The 22,019-nt window shown below is 44.0% G+C and overlaps 1 protein-coding gene across 10 annotated transcripts in view; it reads right to left on the bottom strand.

Moving 5' to 3' along the window:
* Positions 1-22,019, bottom strand: part of nfixb (nuclear factor I/Xb) — a 175,881-nt gene that overhangs the window by 81,527 nt on the left and 72,335 nt on the right. For 7 of the 10 annotated variants that reach the window (XM_063904326.1, XM_063904323.1, XM_063904327.1 and 4 more), the window contains exons 1-2: positions 19,999-20,235; positions 18,861-19,392 (exon numbers count right to left, since the gene is read on the bottom strand). In XM_063904326.1, coding sequence (XP_063760396.1) covers positions 18,861-19,392; positions 19,999-20,166 — 700 coding nt within the window. In that variant the 5' untranslated portion in view covers positions 20,167-20,235. Of the gene's footprint in view, positions 1-18,860; positions 19,393-19,998; positions 20,236-22,019 lie in introns of those variants that run through there. The other 3 variants (XM_063904324.1, XM_063904332.1, XM_063904333.1) reach the window with 1 other exon arrangement.

The raw sequence follows: 22,019 nt of genomic DNA, 5'->3' as shown, positions 1-22,019 counted from the left end.
GGCTAATGTTGGGCTATAAAGGAACTACAGCACGGTCACATGACTTCACGTCACCACCACTAAGCTAAAGGAGGCTAATGTTGGACTATAAAGGAACTACAGCACGGTCACATGACTTCACGTCTCCACCGCTAAGCTAAAGGAGGCTAATGTTGGGCTATAAAGGAACTACAGCACGGTCACATGACTTCACGTCTCCAACGCTAAGCTAAAGGAGGCTAATGTTGGGCTATAAAGGAACTACAGCACGGTCACATGACTTCACGTCTCCAACGCTAAGCTAAAGGAGGCTAATGTTGGGCTATAAAGGAACTACAGCACGGTCACATGACTTCAGGTCTCCAACGCTAAGCTAAAGGCGGCTAATGTTGGGCGTGATAACGTTTAGTCGTCAAATTTAGACTGTTGTTAGCATCTGCTGTTTTGTAAATTCACCAGTGGGGTATTTACTGACGTATTTTATGTCGTAGAACTAAACTGTTAAATCTCTTATTTCAGGCTAACAACCAAAAACACATTCAGAAAGCCATTGACCTCCAGACCAGGGGACAGAAAGTGCTATCATGCTGACTCATCTCCCAATCATTTTCAATAAAGCTAATTAGCCTGAGCCTGTTTCCGCCTGCTCTGCGAGGTCAGACCCACGACAGCAGTTGAGAGGCGGGCAGTAATGTGCGTCACAGAGCATTATCTATCTAAAGGTCGCTAACATTAGCCGTTAGCTACTGATCATTCAAGACCAAGTAAGGCTGCAGCAGAGGGTGATATTGCGTGTGAATTTTGTATCGGAAGAATCTAGGTCTTCGTGACCCTTAACTCGAGACGTCTTTTTTTTTCTTGACCCACTCCCCTCGGTCGGTGTGCATTACACTATATTTTTATATTGCAGCAGGGTAAGCACTTGCTATAAAAAAAATGAATCCACATGTCTTCCACAGGTGGTTGTATGCTATAAATATGAACGGTGACGACCCACAAAGCGGGGTAAACAACACGGTTGGTGTGGGCCCAGTGCAGAGAGGCCAGAAAAGGGGAGGTCCGGGGTCAGGGGTGTTGTGAGGACAACAGCCGGAGAACACCGTCAACCCGAGCCTTTCCAATCCAACATGTGCCCTGATATTTAACTGGACTATGAACACAGAATCTGACCTTTGGTTTTAATATAGATTTCGACTTTTTCCTAAAAATTCTGATATGTCGACATTTAATAATTTCCGATTTTTCTTTTCTTCTAATTTTCAACTTTTGAAAATTAGGTTTGAGGCCAGAAAAGGGGAGGTCCGGGGTCAGGGGTGTTGTGAGGACAGCAGCCGGAGACCGCCGTCAACCCAAGCCTTTCCAATCCAACATGTGCCCTGATATTTAACTGGACTCACAACAAATGTACCATTTCACCAGTGGGGTATGAACTGGTGTATTTTGTGTCGTAGAACCAAACGTTAAGGTCTCTTCAGTTTGTGTTAACCACAGATCTTATGACAGGCTTCTGACCTAAAAACATATACAAACTATGGGATTTCAGAAGAGCAAAAGGAACGACGTTTCAGGACTCATTCCCACACCACTCTATAGAACGAAGAATATGACTTTCAAGACGAAGACCTAGCTCCTTCACCCTCTGCTGCAGCCTTACTGGGTGTTGAGGGATCAGCAGCTAACGGCTAATGTCAGCGACCTTTAGATAAATAATGCTGGGGCTTTTTTGCTTACAGTTTTGAAGCATTATGATCAAGGTATTTCTTTTAGCTTAAGCCAGGATGCAGTCGAGTTATTGAGGAGCCCAGAGCATGTATGTTCAGTGGTTCAGCTCCATAAAAAGACAAGAAAAAGAAGCCAAGGAACAGAAACAAAAATCTGAGCATTTCCAAAATAAAGTCCCCCTCCCTCGAGTGTGATGAACGGCGTGTGCGGGAGCAGACAAAGGAAGCCAGACAGGCAGCGCTGGAGTCCAGGAGAGAGAGATCCTGGTCTTTTTCACAAACACCTTGGACCACAAAAGAGTCTCTGTGCTCCGGGATATTTCAGTTAAGAGTTCTGGCCCGGACGTCTCCAGCGAGAGCGAGACGGAAAGACAGAAAGGAGAGCTTTATTTGGTTAACAACTTTTCACGAACGTGCGGGAAGAATGTGTGTAATTTGTGTTTGTTTTGCATTAGGATATAAAATATGGCGGGATTACTTCATCACACATCTAAAGACCGCTGAGAGGGAGAGATCGGCCCGAGTCCTGGAGGGGAAACCGCGGGGCTTTGGTACGTCGGGTTTTGGGTAACAGATCAAATGTGTAACGCAGAGAGGGAGCACAGGGAACAAAATGTGAGCCCGAAAACACTCAGCTTCAACCAACGAATCAGAAAACTATTTGGCAAGACGATGAGACTGGTTCCCAACGCTTCTGTCAGAAAAACATCAACAACTATTCACCACTCATCATCACTTTTTGATAATTATTTCAGCCAATTATCGCTGAGCAGACGAGTATTTCAGTTCCCTTTTGACTTTTAGTTGAACTCTTATCAAGTACGATCTCTGGTTAGCTTTTTGGTCTTTTTCATCCCTTACTGTTTCCAGTTACTGTCAGCTGATTTGCTCAACTGTTTTCTCATTACTTTGTCGATTATTTCTGCCATTTATCCAATAATTTGGACTTTTCCTCAAATATTTCAACCTTAAATTAGTTTTATTTAAGCTTATTATTCAACTGTTTATCCATTATTTATAGCTAACTATCTAAACTGTATTTCTATCACTTTTAGACTACTATATCAACTATTTCAACAGTTTTTCCCAAAGATTAAGCTACCATTTTAAACTTTTTTATCAATTAGCTGATTACTGGTTTTCCTTCATTTTCAGAACAACATCTCCCTGATTTATCCATAACTTACAGCTCAGAATCAAAGGTTCATCTCGTGGGGCTTTGAATTATTACCTCGAGTCAAATATTTCAACTTTATATTGATTCCATTTCATTTAGCTAAATATTTAGGTTTCATTTTGAAACCACTTTGAGGTATTTTCACTTTAAAACTAGTTTCAACACGTGGTATTACTCCACAATATCTCCATGTTTTCAGGTACCTGGTACACGGTAAACACGGATTCAAGAAGATTCAAGTACTGCGATGGAGTTTGCTTAAAGACGAGGAAACATCAGACCTGAGTAGTCTGAATCCATGCGTTGTCTTTTATAGAGGGGGACAACATTACTGAGGACGTATCAAAAAGGAAACCTTATCCTTGGATTATCTCGTTAGCCTGTGTTTAGGTACAGGTAGAATAAAACGGCCGTGGCTCAAGGTACAGTGGGAATGTTGGGACGATTCCTGAGACTTTTTTGGGGTCTCTCGTGAGGGTCTGTTTGTCCAGCCGATGGGGAAAGTGAACTCAGATTTGAGCAGAAAAGCAGGGATTGGAGATGCTTTCAGGGCCCAAACCGCAGATAAAAATCTAACCGCAGAATGAAGGCCAGATTGCTCCAATTCATCTGGACTATTTTTCATCTGAGTGGCAGTGAAGCCAAATCCTTCACCCCCACCTTCCTTCCACCTCCTCCACCCCCACACCCATTCCTCTCCTCCATTAAGATTTACAGCGGTTAAATTGTTCGCCCTCTGCTTTTAATGGCCATCTCTAGATCATCAGCTCTTAAAATAAACACGGGGGTTTGGATTACCTTCCCTATCGCTGCTCCCCCGGAGCAAAACACACGTGCAGGGCCTGTGTGTGTGTGTGTGTGTTCCCCTGTATGTCATGGCTGCATTTAAGTTGAGAAACAGAAGATTGGAAAGTCAAGCAGAAGCAGGGTGGTCCCACGTCTGATAAAACACCGATCAAACCGCGCAAAAGGCATATTTAGCATTATTAGCTCCATTGCTACGGCTCAGAGGGGTACCAGCTGAGGAATATCATGTTTAAAAAGTGTAATTGTGATGTTTAGCCCACATAAAATCCTTAAATCTGTCTAATTTCATCAGTTAAATTGGCATAAATTCAAATTATAGGTCAAAACACTTCTGTAAGCTTGCTTCGACAAATAATGGGGTCTCCCATGGATATCTGCAGGGGTCTTCATCTACTCTTTTGCCCAGATGTCTCTCTTCTTCTCAGCTGGACATTATCTCCCTCAAAGTGAGCACTTAGTTGGAATATTGTACTGAAACTCTGAAGCACTAGGTCTTGGTCAAAGGTTGTGAGTTGATTACCGGTTAATGTGGCATCGTAACCCCCCTCGTTACCGGGTTAGGGGTCAGGATCAACATTCTGCCCACGTTGTGATGTCACTGTTTTTTTTCGGTTGTGCCACCACTAGCCAATAACCAACCAAGGTAACCCCCCGCCCACCTGATCACCTGAATCTCCTCCTAGAGCACCGTTGTGTTTGTTTAAACCAATCACCTGTCAGAGGGGGCGTGGCCAGCAGCAGCTCATTAGCATTTAAAGCTACAGGCACAGAACTTTAGCATTTAGTTATTTCTCCCCCACAAACATTAGACTGAAGTGACGCCCAGTTAATCGACTGACGTTTAAAGACCCCCTTTATATTGTTACCCCCCCAGCCTTTATTATTTAAAATACATTAAAGACAAAGCCCACGATCCCGGCGGAGTGAAGTGTGTGAAGTATGATTGAGGCGTGTTTGTGTGTGTGTGTGTGTGTGTGTGTTAAGAGAGTGTATCATGTGCGCTGTAGCAGCAGGCCAAGCGACAACAAACGCTTAGAGTCCCCTCCGCACCTGAACCACACACACACACTCACACACACACACACACACACACACACACACACACACACACACACACACACACACACACACACACACACACACACACACACACACACACACACACACACACACACACACACACACACACACACACACACACACCTGATGCCTGCAGACCCTGTTCGTACACATGAAGAGGTACGACCACATTAGGGAGCATGAGAATGAGCGCTGATAGACCCAGCTGTGATTAGAGTGGGGGGGTGGGGGGGTCAGGAGGTTAACCAGACCCCCCCAACCCCCCTCCCCCCTGGTCCTTTACTTGATGCAATCAGTCTTATGGCGCAATAACTACAAACTGTATGATAACTAAGTCTGAAACTGTGGGATAAAAGCGGCCATGGACACCGTGTGGTACTCAGCTGCACGTCTGTTATCAGGTTTATAGAAACAACACTGGTCTGGTTTGCATTAAAACTGATGTATGCGTGACACATGGGCAGAGGAAAAAGACTTCACATTCACACAGGTATACATACGTCCTGTTTCTGAATGATTAGAATATAATTAGGCGTCTAAACGTGGCTCAATCAGTCCAAACAAGCCTCACGTCAGGGTTTCCTTTCACCGTAATGTTGTGTTCAGAGTCCTGGAGACCACGCGTCAAATTTAGAAACTCAAAAACACACTGAACGTTGTTTAGTCAGCTTTATACTTCAATAACGTCGGCGCCCTTTTAATCCCTGTTCATCATTATTATAGATACTTTTGATTTGAAGTGCAGTCGCCTCAGACGTGTTTTAGGTGTATTTACAAAGGGTCTAACAGGAAGTTTGTCTCTCTGATCGTCACTATATTTTGTCCGGCAGCGGCTCAGTCTGCAGGGACGTGGCCTGGGAACCTTAGGGTTGTCGGTTCAAGTCCGGAGTTCTTGGAGAGGTCTCAGTTGGAGCCCTTGAGCAAGGCAGCAGGTCAGTCATGTTTTGTTGATGTGTGAAGCTGCCTCAGCAATATTGAGATAAATATATGAAATAAATTTGATTTGGCAACAAAAGGGTTAAATATGACTTCAAACTAAATATTAGAACATGAAGTATGTCCGTCCTGACGAAACATCAAGATTATTGTGTTTATTTTACCTCAATCTGAAGTAAACAACCCACCACGTCAGAATTTCTCTCCATGTTTGGTTATGAATTCTGAAAACAAGGCTTGAAGGATGAGAGCGATGGTGGATAAAGCTGTGCATTATATCAGAGCTGCCATCTTAACGCGTGCTTAGCTCGTCTTAGAGAATAATCCGCCCCCACCCGACGGACTGAGGTAAGCCTGACAAAATGTGTGAATAACACTAAGGGGGGGAAACGGCTCTTGACGTCTTCATATGTCTGACTTGGTCGGCGTCCAACAACAAGTGTTGTATATCCAGGAACGGTATATCAGCGGAACATCTCAGATCCTCCGAGGAAAACAAACCCCTGAAACTCAGATCTCTCCGGCTGTGAGGCTCTCCTGTCAGCAGGGAGTAAAAGTACTATACAATAGATAAAGCCCTTTATTGACACGGTTTCTACCGTCTTCATGCTGATGCTTCTGAAAGGGAAGGATCACAGGTTACTCTGATCTTGTTTATAGGCATGGCTAGTGTGACGTCAGGGAACCGTTAGGAATCACTTCCGCGTCCATTAGCATTTTTAGGTCATGTAAACAACAATGGCTACAGCACAGGAACCGGTCACTTTTGATAGTGACAGCCTACTACACTGACATCCCAAAGTCTGTTCAGAAGGGTTTGAACTCATATCATCAAACAGGGTGATATCAGTGAGCACAGCGTCAGGTGGAAGTCTAACAGGGACAGTTCAGGCCTCAATGGAAAAACACGGCTTCGATGTTGAGGTGAGGTAAGGGTGTTGGTAGTGCTGACTAATGTAGCACGGGGCGATGCTGACTGTCCTTTAGCCGTGTTGGGGTATGGTATGGGTTAGCTAGCTTAGTTGTTTTCAGCGTAACATACAACTTTAGAGGTTTTGCTCATGTAAATAACGGTACAACACACCGGGAATGTCTTAGAAACACAGGTTAGTGAGATTAGGGGTGGAAGCTAGCGCTAGCTATGTAATGTAGAGGCTGTGCGTCGCTGATTGTCCTTTAGCTGTCTTAGGGTTTGTTGAGGGTTAGTTAGTTAAAGTTATGTTAAGTTCAGTTCAAAGTTCAAAGCAAAATGAACTTGTTCACTTCTTTGGAACTACTTCATGCACAACACTGTTAACATCTGACGTTTGGCTAGCTAGTAACCGCTAGCCTGCTATTATTGTTCATCATTTAAGATCCAAATTACCGTATCAACTTCAGCCATCTCTTCTTCTCTTTCTCATCGAGGGGAAATCGGTAAAAGAGATGGTTTTGTCGTCATAATTTCTGTTACTACAACCCGGGACACAGCACTGCACCCTCGTACTGCCGCTGACAGCAGAAGGTCAGCGCGTGGCTTTTTGATATGATGACGTAGCGACTAGCCATCCCCATAAGATATATACATTCTGAATATAACATATTAGTAACCATAGATGCTAAAGAAGTACTACTAATGTATCTCTCTTTGAGTCTGAACTGTACTGTAATGGATTACTCCCTGGTGTGTGTGGGGAAGCCCTGTACAGAGTGAAAGGGACCTGGATTCCACTGGCAGCACACACACACTGCGTGACGCTCTGCCTGCCAACCAGGTCAGACACACACACCGTCTGGATATCACCCAGGAAAGGTAAGGTACACCGGCGTGGCCATGGCAACACGTCAACCTATTTATCAGAGTTTCAAAGCAGCAGAGGACTCTTTAAAGTAGAGACGCTACATACTGATATACACCTGAACATCAGCAGGAGAGGACTCTTTAAAGTAGAGACACTACATACTGATACACACCTGAACATCAGCAGGAGAGGACTCTTTAAAGTAGAGACACTACATACTGATATACACCTGAACATCAGCAGGAGAGGACTCTTTAAAGTAGAGACTCTACATACTGATATACACCTGAACATCAGTAGGAGAGGACTCTTTAAAGTAGAGCCTCTACATACTGATATACACCTGAACATCAGCAGGAGAGGACTCTTTAAAGTAGAGACTCTACATACTGATATACACCTGAACATCAGCAGGAGAGGACTCTTTAAAGTAGAGACATTACATACTGATATACACCTGAACACCAGCAGGAGAGGACTCTTTAAAGTAGAGACACTACATACTGATATACACCTGAACATCAGCAGGAGAGGACTCTTTAAAGTAGAGACTCTACATACTGATATACACCTGAACATCAGCAGGAGAGGACTCTTTAAAGTAGAGACTCTACATACTGATATACACCTGAACATCAGCAGGAGAGGACTCTTTAAAGTAGAGACTCTACATACTGATATACACCTGAACATCAGCAGGAGAGGACTCTTTAAAGTAGAGACTCTACATACTGATATACACCTGAACATCAGCAGGAGAGGACTCTTTAAAGTAGAGACTCTACATACTGATATACACCTGAACATCAGCAGGAGAGGACTCTTTAAAGTAGAGACACTACATACTGATATACACCTGAACATCAGCAGGAGAGGGCTCTTTAAAGTAGAGACTCTACATACTGATATACACCTGAACATCAGCAGGAGAGGACTCTTTAAAGTAGAGACTCTACATACTGATATACACCTGAACATCAGCAGGAGAGGACTCTTTAAAGTAGAGACTCTACATACTGATATACACCTGAACATCAGCAGGAGAGGACTCTTTAAAGTAGAGACTCTACATACTGATATACACCTGAACATCAGCAGGGAGGACTCTTTAAAGTAGAGACACTACATACTGATATACACCTGAACATCAGCAGGAGAGGGCTCTTTAAAGTAGAGACTCTACATACTGATATACACCTGAACATCAGCAGGAGAGGACTCTTTAAAGTAGAGACTCTACATACTGATATACACCTGAACATCAGCAGGAGAGGACTCTTTAAAGTAGAGACTCTACATACTGATATACACCTGAACATCAGCAGGGGAGGACTCTTTAAAGTAGAGACACTACATACTGATATACACCTGAACATCAGCAGGAGAGGACTCTTTAAAGTAGAGACTCTACAGCTTTTATAGGATACAAACACATGAAGCTATAATATTGGACATGTGTTTTTCTGACGGATAAATCACAAACAATGTCATTTCTCAAACTTCTTCTCCGGTAATCTGTTCCATATCTCTACTGCTCACCAGGGAGCCAGAGATAAAGCACGGTGTTGTTTTCTCGTCCTTTATGAAATTTATGCATCGCAGCTGCCAACGAGGATTCAAATGAGTCTGAATCTGCAGCGCTGACAGTCGACGGGAATAATGAGAGCGCTGCCGTCCAAAATCACGCCCTGTGAAACGGACCTGGCCGTGCATGACAAAAGCGGAGGGTTTTTTTTATATATTGTTTTGAGCGAGAGCCCGGAGCTGGACGGAGAAAGAGACCTGAGAACTTTTTTATCAATTACGAGATGGAGATAAGTGAAGGTAGGCGCTGAGGAACGTCCAAATGAGCTGTGATAGAAGGGTAAGGAACTAGGTGTAAAAATGGCTGGATCTAAAATCCTGACATTAAGACATCAGTAGTGGATAACCTATTTATCGACGGGCTACTTATAGTGCTGCAGATTATTGAATATACCATGGAAATATTTACAGAAATGGGTTAAATTGGGCACATAAGCTCCTCTGAGGTGACGAAAAGCCTCCCAAAAGTCCAACAATAACCATTAATGGCTTGGAAATGTCTTTTTCTGCCATAAAATCACTGATCTTGGTGTCAAATCATACATTAAAAACCAAATTCAGACACCAAGAATTACTCAGAACTTTTTATTTTTCTACCATATCCAAATAATCTGGTACATACCAAAAGAAAACCCAGAAAACCCGTTTTTTTTTACCATAATTAAACCATAAAGTCAAAGTAATGTCACATTTTCCGGGGATTTCCGCAATCCACAGTAAAGTTCCAGCTTTGGAAACCCACCTGGGAATATTTCTCCACATTTATCGGGGCGTAGTCGTTTAAACAGCTACAGAAAACATCGGTGTAGTTATTATTATCGTCTCATCTTGGGTGCAGAAATGTGAAGCGGGTATAAGCGAGGCGCTAACACGACTACCTCCGTGTTCGACTGTGCAAATGTGCTATAATTGGCCTAACCCGTCCCCCGCCCCCCAGTGAAGTGTAAGCCTTTATAAGTGACGATAACGGGACACACAGATGCACCTTGAGACACAAACACTCCCACAGAAGCAGCATCTCTCCACTCAGACAAGTTTTAATAAACAAACGAAATTCAAAAAGTTCATCTGATAAAAAAAAAAGGCTCGTTCTTTTTGTTCAAAGTGTGAAATAAAGCAGAATTCAAAGACAGCTTGACTTAGGATCAGCTTTTACTTCCATACCGGGGCTTGGCACTGGGACCCCCCCGCCCACCCCGACCCCCATATATTCACTCTGTTATTCCAGGGAACAAAAGGGGGGCTCTCCAGGCCCTGGTGGATCCATGAAAGGAAGAAAGGCTCCGGGCTCCTGAATGGGGCCCTTTCACACTCAGAGAGGCCTGTTTACTCTGCCTCAATAATGGCTCTAATTTTCTGATCATTATTGAGTAATTCCACCCCCCCCCCCCCCACAACACACACACACACACAGCATTTAGCGCTCCCCCCATCACTCACTGCACCTCGTTCCAGTCTCCGGGGGCCCGAGAATGATGAACAAAACATGACGTTTATTCACTCTAAAGCCGTCAGTCAGGCCCCGCTGTAGAGGACCAGGGTTCAGATTTAAGCGTCTCATTACCCTTTACCTCCACCTTTTAACCTGTCCAAAACTGATGACCCAAAACTCATCTCTAATAAAAGAAGGAACTTGTTCTACAGGATCCAGCACTTTATTTACTATAGCCTGGAATATGATGAGTTCAAATCCAACCCACATTTACTCGTCTCATCCCCCTTTACCTCCACCCTTTAACCTCTCCGATGTTGCTGACCCAAAAAATGACGATGATTAAGGACAAAAAAACAGATGCTCCGTGTTCCCTTCACTTTGAATTACTTGCTAAACTTTCCAGTGATAATTGGCAGAGAAATGTGATTTTCTGACTAAGAATTCAGCTTTTAGTCTGAAATAAATAACCACAGCTGCAGACCTGCCACATGTTGGGGGTTCTTTAAACGTTGTTGATTTATTTTGTCACTGACCTTTTTATTTTTTTAGTCAGTTGTTTTGTTTTCCTTTTTTTATGAATGCATTATTTCTTCTCTGTGTTTTTATTTCCTTATATTTAAATGTTTTCCTCGTTTAGTTAGTATTTATCACCACATCATTCACTCGGACTGCATCACACTTTTGATAATGTGCTGTATATTGTACGGCGTTGACGCTCAGGGTATTTGAAATGCTCTATTTATGTGATACGACAATGATTATCACTGCAATGAAAGTCCAGTAAAGACGTGAATACAACAACAGCCATTGTGTCCCCACATCTCCTCATGTAAAAACAAAGGAATCCCCGTCCTTAATCCGGACTACCTTTTCCTTCCTTTGAAGACATTTGGCAAAAGCATTCAGAAATTAGGTCTGCGTAAAACACAAATCATCCAGCCATGTTTCAGAAAGAAAGTCTACGTATGAAATCCCCCTCCCCGTATATTCATTATATTTAACACCTTAGTTTGTCGTATGCTCAAAAGCTGCAGCCTAGATGTTGGAAAACAAAGTCTCCTCTCAACAATATAGGAAGGTAAAATAGTGCTTTTGCAAAGATCATGTACACATAAGTCTAAATGAAATACCCTAGAGTAGAGTAAAAGCTGTAGGCCTACGGGTCGTGGGGAATGGAAAGAGATGTTCAAACACTCAGCATATTATGGAGATAGAGTATAAAGCCTCATCTGATTGGACAGGAGCGCCGCTTTCTCCTCCATTTTGTCATGGACCTGAATCCACCACGGCACCGACCCTCGCTGCTGGAAAATACCCTTTATATTTGGGTCTGGGAAACCGCTTTATTCAAGGTGTCGTAAAAGAAGACGTAATGTAAAGACGCCGGCGGGGCGTTGAGGGACGTGAGGCGAGAACACAGATATATATATATGTTAAAAATGGGGGGGCGCGAGGGGGGGGGGGGCGTTAAAATGAGAGGAGAAAGGATCAGGAGCTGGCAGAGACTCTGATGGTTGGAAAGCTGGCAGCTCCTGAACGAGCCGAGGAGAAACGCTGCCAACCAGCCCCCCTCCAGCCTCAAAATCCCCCCCCCCCCTCCCCACACACACACACACACCACCACCTCTTTGTTTGCAGCATGGGGTTTTTGCATCATCTTTATTCCCTCCTTTTACATTAAATAAATGTAACTCAAACAGCAGATATTTATTACAGGAGGAATAATTGACTCTTTAATTTTATTGATATATTTTTATTTATTCTTAATTCTACTTAATTCTATTTTTTAAATGTAGTTTATTATCCATTATATATTTATTTTTCTTCACTTAAATTCCTGTGTTTATGCAAATATATATTCTTTATTTTATTTGACATGAATTGCACATTTATAATTTAACCTCTTTATTAAATATTTACATTTGATTGAAAATGTTCTCTGAAAGTATTTGTTTATATGTATTATTATCTTATGTTTGTATAAATATGAGTTTTTTATATTGTATCGCACATTTCACTTGACTGAAATAAATAAATATGCATTGGACTTTTTATTCCACGCCTGGGATCAAACATCACATCTGAAATGTGATGTTTGACATTTGGTTTGAAACTCAGAGTTCAGGGGTTTTATTTGTTGATGGTGATGATGTATTTTTTAAATACACACAGAGACGGAGGGGTTTCCAGTCCCGTATGGAAACTGCGTTCCCGATCACAGGGCGGCGTTCCCGGCTCTGCTCCACTGGACGAGGCGCGAACCGACCAATCAGAATATGCTGTTTGGGACGCGACCCAGAAAAGACGTTCGGCTTTCTCTCTACATTTCCTCCTCTGCTTTCCTTTTTGCCGTCGGCTCAGGGAAATGGAAAGCCAGCCCCCCCTCCCTCTCCTGTACCGAGGTACGTATGTTTGTAAGGGAACAGACAGATTTCGGTCCTGGCGTTCCGACAGAGAAAACTCCTGCAGATTCACTGAAACTGGATCAGAGAGCAAGAATAACACACGGGAACTGAAGAGACAATGTGCACCTTTGAGAAAAACCCATTTAGAAATTCAATAAATGAATAAATGCACTAATTTGTTAATGATTGCATGTGTTTACTATATCAGAAATGTCCTTTTAATGCTTATTATAATCATTAACGGAAAATAAAAGGCGGAAATTGAGGGGAAATGAATATTTGCAGTCCTTTCTTAATTGATAAAAGGCCTATTTATTTTATCAGGTGTATTTAACGTATCATTAATGTTGCTTTAATGGTTAATAGAGCTCATTTCTTGAATCCATTTGTTTGAATCCAAGTGTAGAAACAGAGAGCGGAGCTGCTTAATTGCTAAAAAGAGACACCATAACATTTGTTTATTAACCTTAATTACATAAATAATTAAAACCCAGCGTACAGTGAAATTGGGAAATAAAGCTAATCCGTGTTTCTGCTGCGAGGAACTTTTCTAATTTGCCGAGCTGAGACCTGACCTTTGTTTCAAACGAGACGTGAATTCAATCACACACTCAGGGCCCGGTGTATCGGCTCTGGAGTGACTCACTAAACTGGATAATTACAGGGAGTGTGAAGCAGCGCTCGGACCTCCGGAGCGGGGAAGAGGCCGGTCGTCGGAGCGTCGGAGTTCACAGATTTGGTTGGAAGCTGCTGGAATAATCCGTCTACCAGCGACTCCTTACACTCCACACACTCCCTGCTCTTACGACACACACACACACACTCTCTCTGAAAGCGGGCCAAGCCGGGGCCTCGGAGCGTTTTTAAAAAGCGTCACAAAGAGGGGGCTCAAACTTTATTGGCCACAAACGACAACAAAGCGTCGGGAAGTTTCCGCTGGACGTGTTCTTCACACCAGATGAATGTGGCTCCCTCTGTTTCTCCGTCGGCCCGGGTTACCGACCGGTGCCAGACTCTCCGTCCAGAACCCCCCCCCCCTCCCTCTCCAATCACTCTGCACAACAGCCGAGACGAGACCAGAGAGATGTTCGTTAACTTTTAATCATCTTTCCTTCTCCTGCAAACACTCCGCAGCTGCAGGCCGACAGAGTTCCTGCTCCTCTGCATCACTTTTCATTCGGCTGAAGCCATGAGCAACACTTCTTTCAGATACAAACAACAACAACTGGTGTATCCCAGCATGCAACACTCCAGTTACGAAGGCTAATGATATGTGAGCAAGACCTAAAGACGACGCTTCAATCTTCCAACGATTCTACTCCATGTCCAAGAAAATGCGTCCAACCAAAGCGGCAAAGAGGAGCTAAAGAGCAGATGTTTTATCAAGAACTGGGGGTGCTTGTGCTGCCATGTTGTTTATGAAGTTACCAGACAGGGAAAGGAACTGTTGGACCAGAAGAAGCGGCTGTAAATGTCCCCTCTGATTCTGAGCCATGTTTGCTTTTCTGTTTTCTATTCAAAGCTTAAACGTGTCACATTTGTCCAAAGCGAACAAACTGTTCTCCAGATTGCATTTCTTTGTGCTCGCTAGATTTCAGACCATTTTCAACAAATTGCATCTTTAAAAAGTGACGCTTTTATCCAAAGAGACTTAGAACACGCACAATCAACCGTGAAGAAACTCCTGCAGGTCCATTATCTTCTAATAAGAGGACCCTTTCTAAGTCCTACTCACCAGAAGTGACATTTCTTTATTGGGCAAAGCGATGGAGACCAGAGGATTTCAATCAGCGATGGAAGAAGTGAAATCTACCTGACAACAATCGGGAGCTCGTTCCACCATTTTGATCCAGGATATCTAACAGGTGTGTTTTTCTGAACATCAACATGTATATCTTATACTTTCTTAATGCTATTTTATTTCTGTGGAGAAGTTTAGATTTGAAGTTGTTGATTTCTAGTCTTTTATTTTCTCTAATGTTCAAGGCCTTGTCTTTTGTGCTGCTGCAAACATTTCCCAAATTGGGATCAATAAAGTACATCTTATCTTTCTACACTACCTCCCATCAAACTCAAGCGCCAAGAAGCAAGTCCCATCAGCCATGAAGGAAGAAGAAGGAACCCTTACTGGTCCCACAGAGGGGAAATTTTACATTCTGCATTTGACCCATCCTAGTGTTAGGGGCAGCGGGCAGCCATATGTACGGTGCCTTGCTCAGGGACACCACTTGGTCTTTCGGGGACTTGAACTGGTGACCTTCCAGTTCCCGGGCCAAGTCCCTATGGACTTTGCCACCACCGCCACTAAGCAAGAGTCCTGCAGGAACACACGCTTCACATGAGCCAAATCTTGTGACGCTCACATGATGTCATTTGGTATTTTATTTGGTTTTAGCGACCAAGGACCGGTGGGTTCTCACTGTGTGTTTTCAGAGGTGTAGACTCCCTGCTGTGCTGAGCTTGAAGCCAGGATAGCATTATTTTCAGGGTCCAAATGATTTCTGATGTTCTATACTGTAACATGGAGCTTGGACCCCCCCCCCCCCCCTCCAAAAGAATAAATATATGATAATGCAATTTGTGTAAATTACGAAGTTGCTGAGCCAAAGTCAACATTTGCTTTTTTCCTTCAGTGATGTCATGGAACAAATATTAACACATGAGATAAAAGCAGAGTGTGTGCATCATTCATGTATTTATTACCCCAAATGTATTGAACTGTTCTGTATTTTGGGCCAAAGTAACAAAGAAGTAAAAGAACAAACTAAGTCAAACACCAGTAACGGTAAGGCGCTCTGACTTTATACTAAACTGCAAATGTTAAAATCTCCTTCTTCCTGCATTAAAGTATTGGCCCCATCACGGCCCCCTCTTTAAACCACCTCTCATTTTTACATCTTGGTTTCATTTGAAATGTTTCTTGAAATATGTATTTATTTTATTGCATAATTTAATTTCTTGTGTTTCTGTAAATATTTCATCTTTTATTTTATTTTATTTTGACTTAATTTAACTAATTATTTTTATATTTATTTATTTTTATTGGACATTTTATTTTATTAAAGATCATTTTGACATTTATTTTGTATGTAATTTATTGGCTTGAAACCCAATTTTCAGGGGTTTTATTATTCAATTGTTTTGGTGTGTAAAGGACGAAGGCCTCCTCTTCATCATGTCACCGCCTGATAAGGTTCCTCCCTTTGAGGCGCAGGATATTGGCGGCGGCAGATAAGACGTTGGGTCCGTCTCTCTCTTTGTTTCTCCTCCATTAAACCGGAGTCTCCCGGCCGTTTGTGAAGCTGACGGCTAAATAAACGTCTCAGAGGCCGAAAGACATCTTCTACCCTAACTCATGAAAGCTGTGAGAGGCGGGTCCAAACATGAGTAATGCTGGAACCGTTCAGCGGACACACACACACACACACACACACATATGACCCCGGTCTGGAGGTGGAGCCAGACTCAGACATGTGATCAAAGGATGAGATCTTCACTTCCTGCACAGCCCTGAACCATTATCTCAGAATCATCACAGGCTCGGGTCGGTGTGGAGAGAGGAGGAACCTTTAGGGTCGAGCTGCAGTGTGTGTGTGTGTGTGTCTGTGTGTGTGTGTGTCTCTTTAATGTTCAAAAAGCTCTTCTCATACTGCATGACCTCTTTTCACCCTCTGTGTGAAACCAGAGCCCAGTCTGCTCTGATTGGTTAGCTGGCCGGCTCTGTTGTGATTGGTCAACCAGTTTATAGATGTCCCGCCCCTTAGCCAATCACGTACAATGTGTTGAAGCACTAGCCAATAGGAGCACGAGTGTCAGTGGAGCGTTCCCTGTCTATAATTGGACAAAAGCAGAGACGCATCCTACACAGTGGGGGTTGGGGTGTGTGTGTGTGTGTGTGTGTGTGTGTGTGTGTGTGGGGGGGGGGGTCTCATCATTCTGTCAATCACACTGCTCGAAACCCTCCCCCTCACCCAGCCCACTCAGCCACTCACACCCCTCCCACAGGTGGTGACAGCGGGACAGGAGCAGTGACAGGGGGGCGACGACGGTCCAATCATCAGGCCTCTGGCAACCGATCGCTTCCGCAAAGACACACACACACACACACACACACACACACACACACACACACACACACACACACACACACACCTGCATGTGGAGCTGAGAATAACCCTAACCCCCCCGTAAAGGTTAGAAAGGAGCCACTGTCTGTGTGAATCCCCAGGTTAACCCTGCAGGACACTCAGCGATCAGACGAGCGGTGAGTTTTTATTGGACGGTTTTTCCGGACTTTGTTACAAATACTGAATATTAATTTGATAACGTAAGAAGGGAAGAAGTGACACACAGCCACACGTCAGTCAGAGAGCAGTGACTCTGAGGGGTTTTCCTCCCCAGGAGTTAGTCTGAGCTACCGTCGACCTCGGTGCATTGTGGAAGAGGAGGAGGAGGAGGAGGAGGTCACATGAATCCACCTGCAGACACCTGACCCATGGAGACTTTTACTCGTTTTTTCTTGTCATTATTTTAGATCTCCATGAGCTTTAAGTGTTATTCATACGGCTGCAAAAGATAATCAAAAACAGAAGGACATTAAAACTGCCCACCCTGAAACAAATCAAAAGGAGGAATAATAAATCATTTAAATAGTAACTCCATGATAAATATAAGCTTCATGTTTTAAATGGAAGACGTTTCCCATGTTCAGCATTAAGAAATAAGGTTCATTATTGAAAACACTTCTGGTTATTTAGCTTCAACATTTTTACATTTGCTTTTACTGAGACGAAGAATCCTCCTTCCTCAAAGGAAAAATAAATACTTTCTTCGAACAGACCTAATATTCCCTCTCCTATGGCCGTCCAGTTTTCCTCCGAAAACATGAGACTATTTTAACGGTCAGAGCAGGAAACACGTGAGGCGAACACGGACAAATAAAAACATCTCGAAAACAAACAGCGTGTGTGTGTGTGTGTCCTAAACTACCTGGGCCTGGGCCAGCTGTCACTGCACTCTCCAGACCACCACAGACACACACACACACACACACACACACACACACACACACACACACACACACACACACACACACACACACACACACACACACACACACACACACACACACACACACACACACACACACACACACACACACACACACACACACACACACACACACACACACACAAGCAGGTTTGCAGATGCTTTTGTTTGCCGATGGCAGCGGGGAACATGCACATTTGGATTTAGACAAATTTGCACACAAAGTACTTGAACAAATGTTCGAACGCACACACACCGGAGGTAAACACACACACTTCAAACTCACTGAGTCACGGAGAAACACAAAAAAACAAACATCCACCAGAAGTGTGTTTTATTCTAGATCCTGAGCCAATGTCCTCGCAGTTATCCTGATTAATGAATAAAGTGTGTGACAAATGATCTCATAAACAACATGTAGTGTGTGTGTGTGTGTGTGTGTGTGTGTGTGTGTGTGTGTGTGTGTGTGTGTGTGTGTGTGTGTGTATGTGTGTGTGTGTGTGTGTGTGTGTGTGTATGTAGCACTACAGTCCTAATGATCCTCTGTATTTTTATGCGTTGATGAACTGTGTGTGTGATAAAGACTGAATAATAAAAGTGTAATAAAGATTCATTCTGCAAACGGATTACTCACATCTTCAATTCAGAGTGTTTTAATAATCAACTATATTTGAGTTTTTCTATTTCTGTTCCATCAGCGTGCGCTCGCCTCTACGTCTGCCTTTTGTCTTGGCTGACGTTCCCCCGCTGTGAGACAAAAAAAGGACTTCGCTGCCCGTTTCCCAAAGTGTGTGTGAACTTATTTTATTTCATGTGTTGCCTCTCTACTTCGTCCTGGTTTCAGCCTTTTGTCTGCGCCAGTGTGGGCTCACTCCTGAATGTGTGTGTGTTGCCTCCGACACTCACCTGGCGAGTGGACAAAGTAGGCCAGGTAGAGGTCCAGCTCCTTGACGGCGACCCCGATGTGATGCGGCTGGACGCACAGGCCGTGGTTGGAGCACTGCGGCGACTTGACCAGCCGCTCCCCGTCCGTGCTCTCCAGCGGGCTGCCCTTGAACAGGATGACCATCACCAGGTCCAGGCGCCACACCTTGTCGGCCTGGCGCAGGCAGTCGATGCGGCGGATCTTGCCCTTCTGGTCGGGGTTGGACAGCACGCAGCAGGGGGGCTTCTTCCCCGTGATGGTGAGCACAAAGTCCTCTCTGAACTCGGGCCGGATGTCCTTGCGGAGTTTGGCCAGCAGGCGCGACGCCCACTTCTGCTTGATCTCCGGCTTCTCTCCCAGCAGCTCGTCCTTCACCGCGCGCTCTTCGTCCTTCGTCATCCTCTTCTCGTGCTTCTTGAAGTACTTGCGCTTGCGGGCCTGCAGGTTGAACCAGGTGTAGGAGAAGGCACGGACATGGGGCAGGAGGGCCTCGATGAAGGGGTGAAATTCATCCTGAGCAGAGAGGGAGAGGTGGTGTCAGAAAAAAAGAACGGCTTTTATTTTGAAAGACAGCAAATATTTAAATTAAGCTTTTAAAACAATTTAAATTCAAAGGAGGCGATAGTGATCATTTACTCAATATGTGATGATTAAAAGTATATATGGTTATTGATTGTAAATTATTCAAAATGCATATTCATTAAAAAAATATTCATTACATTCCAAAAAAAGCCATTTAAATATAATCTCTTTAAAAATGTCAAAACACTTTATCATTTTTAACAATTATTAAACATAAATTAAACGTGTTAGAAAATAAAGCAATTCACTTTAAAATACATTTAGAAAAATACGTTCAAATATTACGAACAAATAAAACGTGTTAATTCAAATGAACTAAATTCATTCAACAATCTAATTGAAAATGAAAGGTAAACAGCAATTAGCAAGAACATTCATCCCAACAGTGAAATGCAAAGCCTCCTCTTTCATAAATAAATAAAAGAGGATATTCAGGACGACACAGAATGCATGAACTGGAAACGGGAAAGCTGAGCCAAGTTGCGCTCCCAGTTTCCTGCCGCTAAAAGAGAAAGTTATTCTGCTGCTCCGTAATACCTTCACTACATATCTCTGGGCAACAAAGCCCAGATCTCGCCACAGCGCTCCCGTGCCAGGGGGGCCGCACACCGGACGCTCCCCACCGCCAAGCTTTGCCGCCACGAGACCACTGTTGAAATGTGCCGCTAACAGATCAGCCATACCATTTCCTATCTGAGCTACCATGCAGAGGGAGCTGCAACCAGACTCACATTTCCACAACACACTGAACGCAGGCACAAATCACCACAGAAAACCACACGGCTACAGGAAGACAGACGGCCTGGTAGTTACCATTTTGCACTCTCATCATAAATTTGGCACGGCGTTTAAAGTGAAAAAAAATCTCCTGCACCAGTTTTTTTTTCCTCCTCCCGCGCTCCCCAATGTAAACGCTGCTTTGGCACGCTGTGGAGAATTAGTGGATGGAAGAAAGAAAAAAAAAACTTGGGGAGGTTGTAAAAAATAATTAGCAGAATATGCTGCTCAGAGAAAAAACACCGGGGCAAAGTTTAGAAACCAGGAATTAAAAAAACTAAACGGACGAGGAAACATTCACTGCGATGGGATCAGAGCCAGCAGCTCATTACTCACAAAAACACCCAAAAAGATAAAAACGTGTCGATTAAAAATAGAGTGCACTGTTTTTGAAATTACTTTTTTTTTAAACTTAAAATAAAACAGTCCTTTGTGCTTTCAAAAACACACACACACAAAAAATGAACCTTGACAAAAAAAAAAAAAAATCCTTGGCAAAGTGTAAGTGGTGTCTGTTCTGATCCCTGGGCCCGGCGCAAGACTCACACACACTCACACACACACACACACACACACACACAGATGGGGGGGCCAGGGAGAGCAGAATAGGGAAAAAAAAAACCAGAGAGCCGAATCAATGTTGGACGAGCGAATACGACCGCTGGCAGAGCCGAGTGCCGCTTCTTTTTTCCCCTTTTCTCTCCAACTCTCTCTCTCTCCCTTTCTGCCTCCCGCTCGCCGTCTCTCGTCCTCTCCGCGCTCTTTCCCTAACCATTGCTTGAGCCGCTGCCAACGCCAGTATAAGGCCCACCTATTTGGCAACAAGACGCCTGTAGCCCAGCCAATGCGTTAGCTTCAAGAGCTGAAAGGGAGGGAAAAGAGAAAGAGGAGAGAGAGAGGGGGGTGGGTTGGGTGTAGTGGTGGGAGATAAAGAGGGGGGAGAGCAGGTGGAAGTGTAAGAGAGAGCAGCAGCCTTGTCCGACGTTGCACAATTTGCCAAATCGACAAGTTCCACCCTGACACAGAGGCAAAGTTCAAGGGAGCACGTCCTCTCCTGCAGCCGCCTCCATCTTTACTATCGCCTCCCCCCTCTCCCTTTCTCCCCCCTCTCTTTCTCCCCCTTGCATAATGCCACCTTGGCAGAGGATGGCAGAGAGAGGACACACAGCTTCCCTGCAGACCCCGCCACCGGCAGCTGCTCGTGGGTTTACCAGCGCAAACAAAGAGGCGCCGCTCACACACACCGCTGACGACATGATTCAGAGGTCTGAGGGTCTCGGCGAAGGAGGGAAGTGGATCGATCGTCACATAAAACGGTCACTGACGTCTCCCACAAAATCTGAAACCCAAATTTGCGGTATGTCTTCGGAACAACGTCCCCCCCACTGAAAGGGTTTTGGCGACGGCTGCCATGTTGCCTCATCGCGGTGTCATGTCATTCAGAGTCGCACCTGCCACACCGACAGAGAGTCTGGGAGCTAAAGTGCTGCTGAATCACAGCGAAGAGGCTCCCAACAGAGAGAGGAGGTCAAAACAAGACGGCAAACCTCTACGATATCATCTAGGACTCGATCCAGATAGAATGAATGGAGTGGGGGGTGTAGAGCCGATCGCTATGGTCGATCAAACAAAAAACAAACTGCAAATATTTGGATAATCGACAAATCTTTTAAGCAAAAATACCAAACCAGCGTCTGATTTCCGCTTCCCATCAATGTGAATTTGCTGCTTTCCTTTGGCATGAATAAAACCAAAGTAACAATTGAATGAGGTTGGGCTAA

Source organism: Eleginops maclovinus, chromosome 16 (genome assembly GCF_036324505.1).
Source record: "Eleginops maclovinus isolate JMC-PN-2008 ecotype Puerto Natales chromosome 16, JC_Emac_rtc_rv5, whole genome shotgun sequence".
Lineage (NCBI taxonomy): Eukaryota > Metazoa > Chordata > Actinopteri > Perciformes > Eleginopidae > Eleginops > Eleginops maclovinus.
Note: the sequence above shows the minus strand (reverse complement) of the source record. Positions and strands in the feature narration are given on the sequence as shown.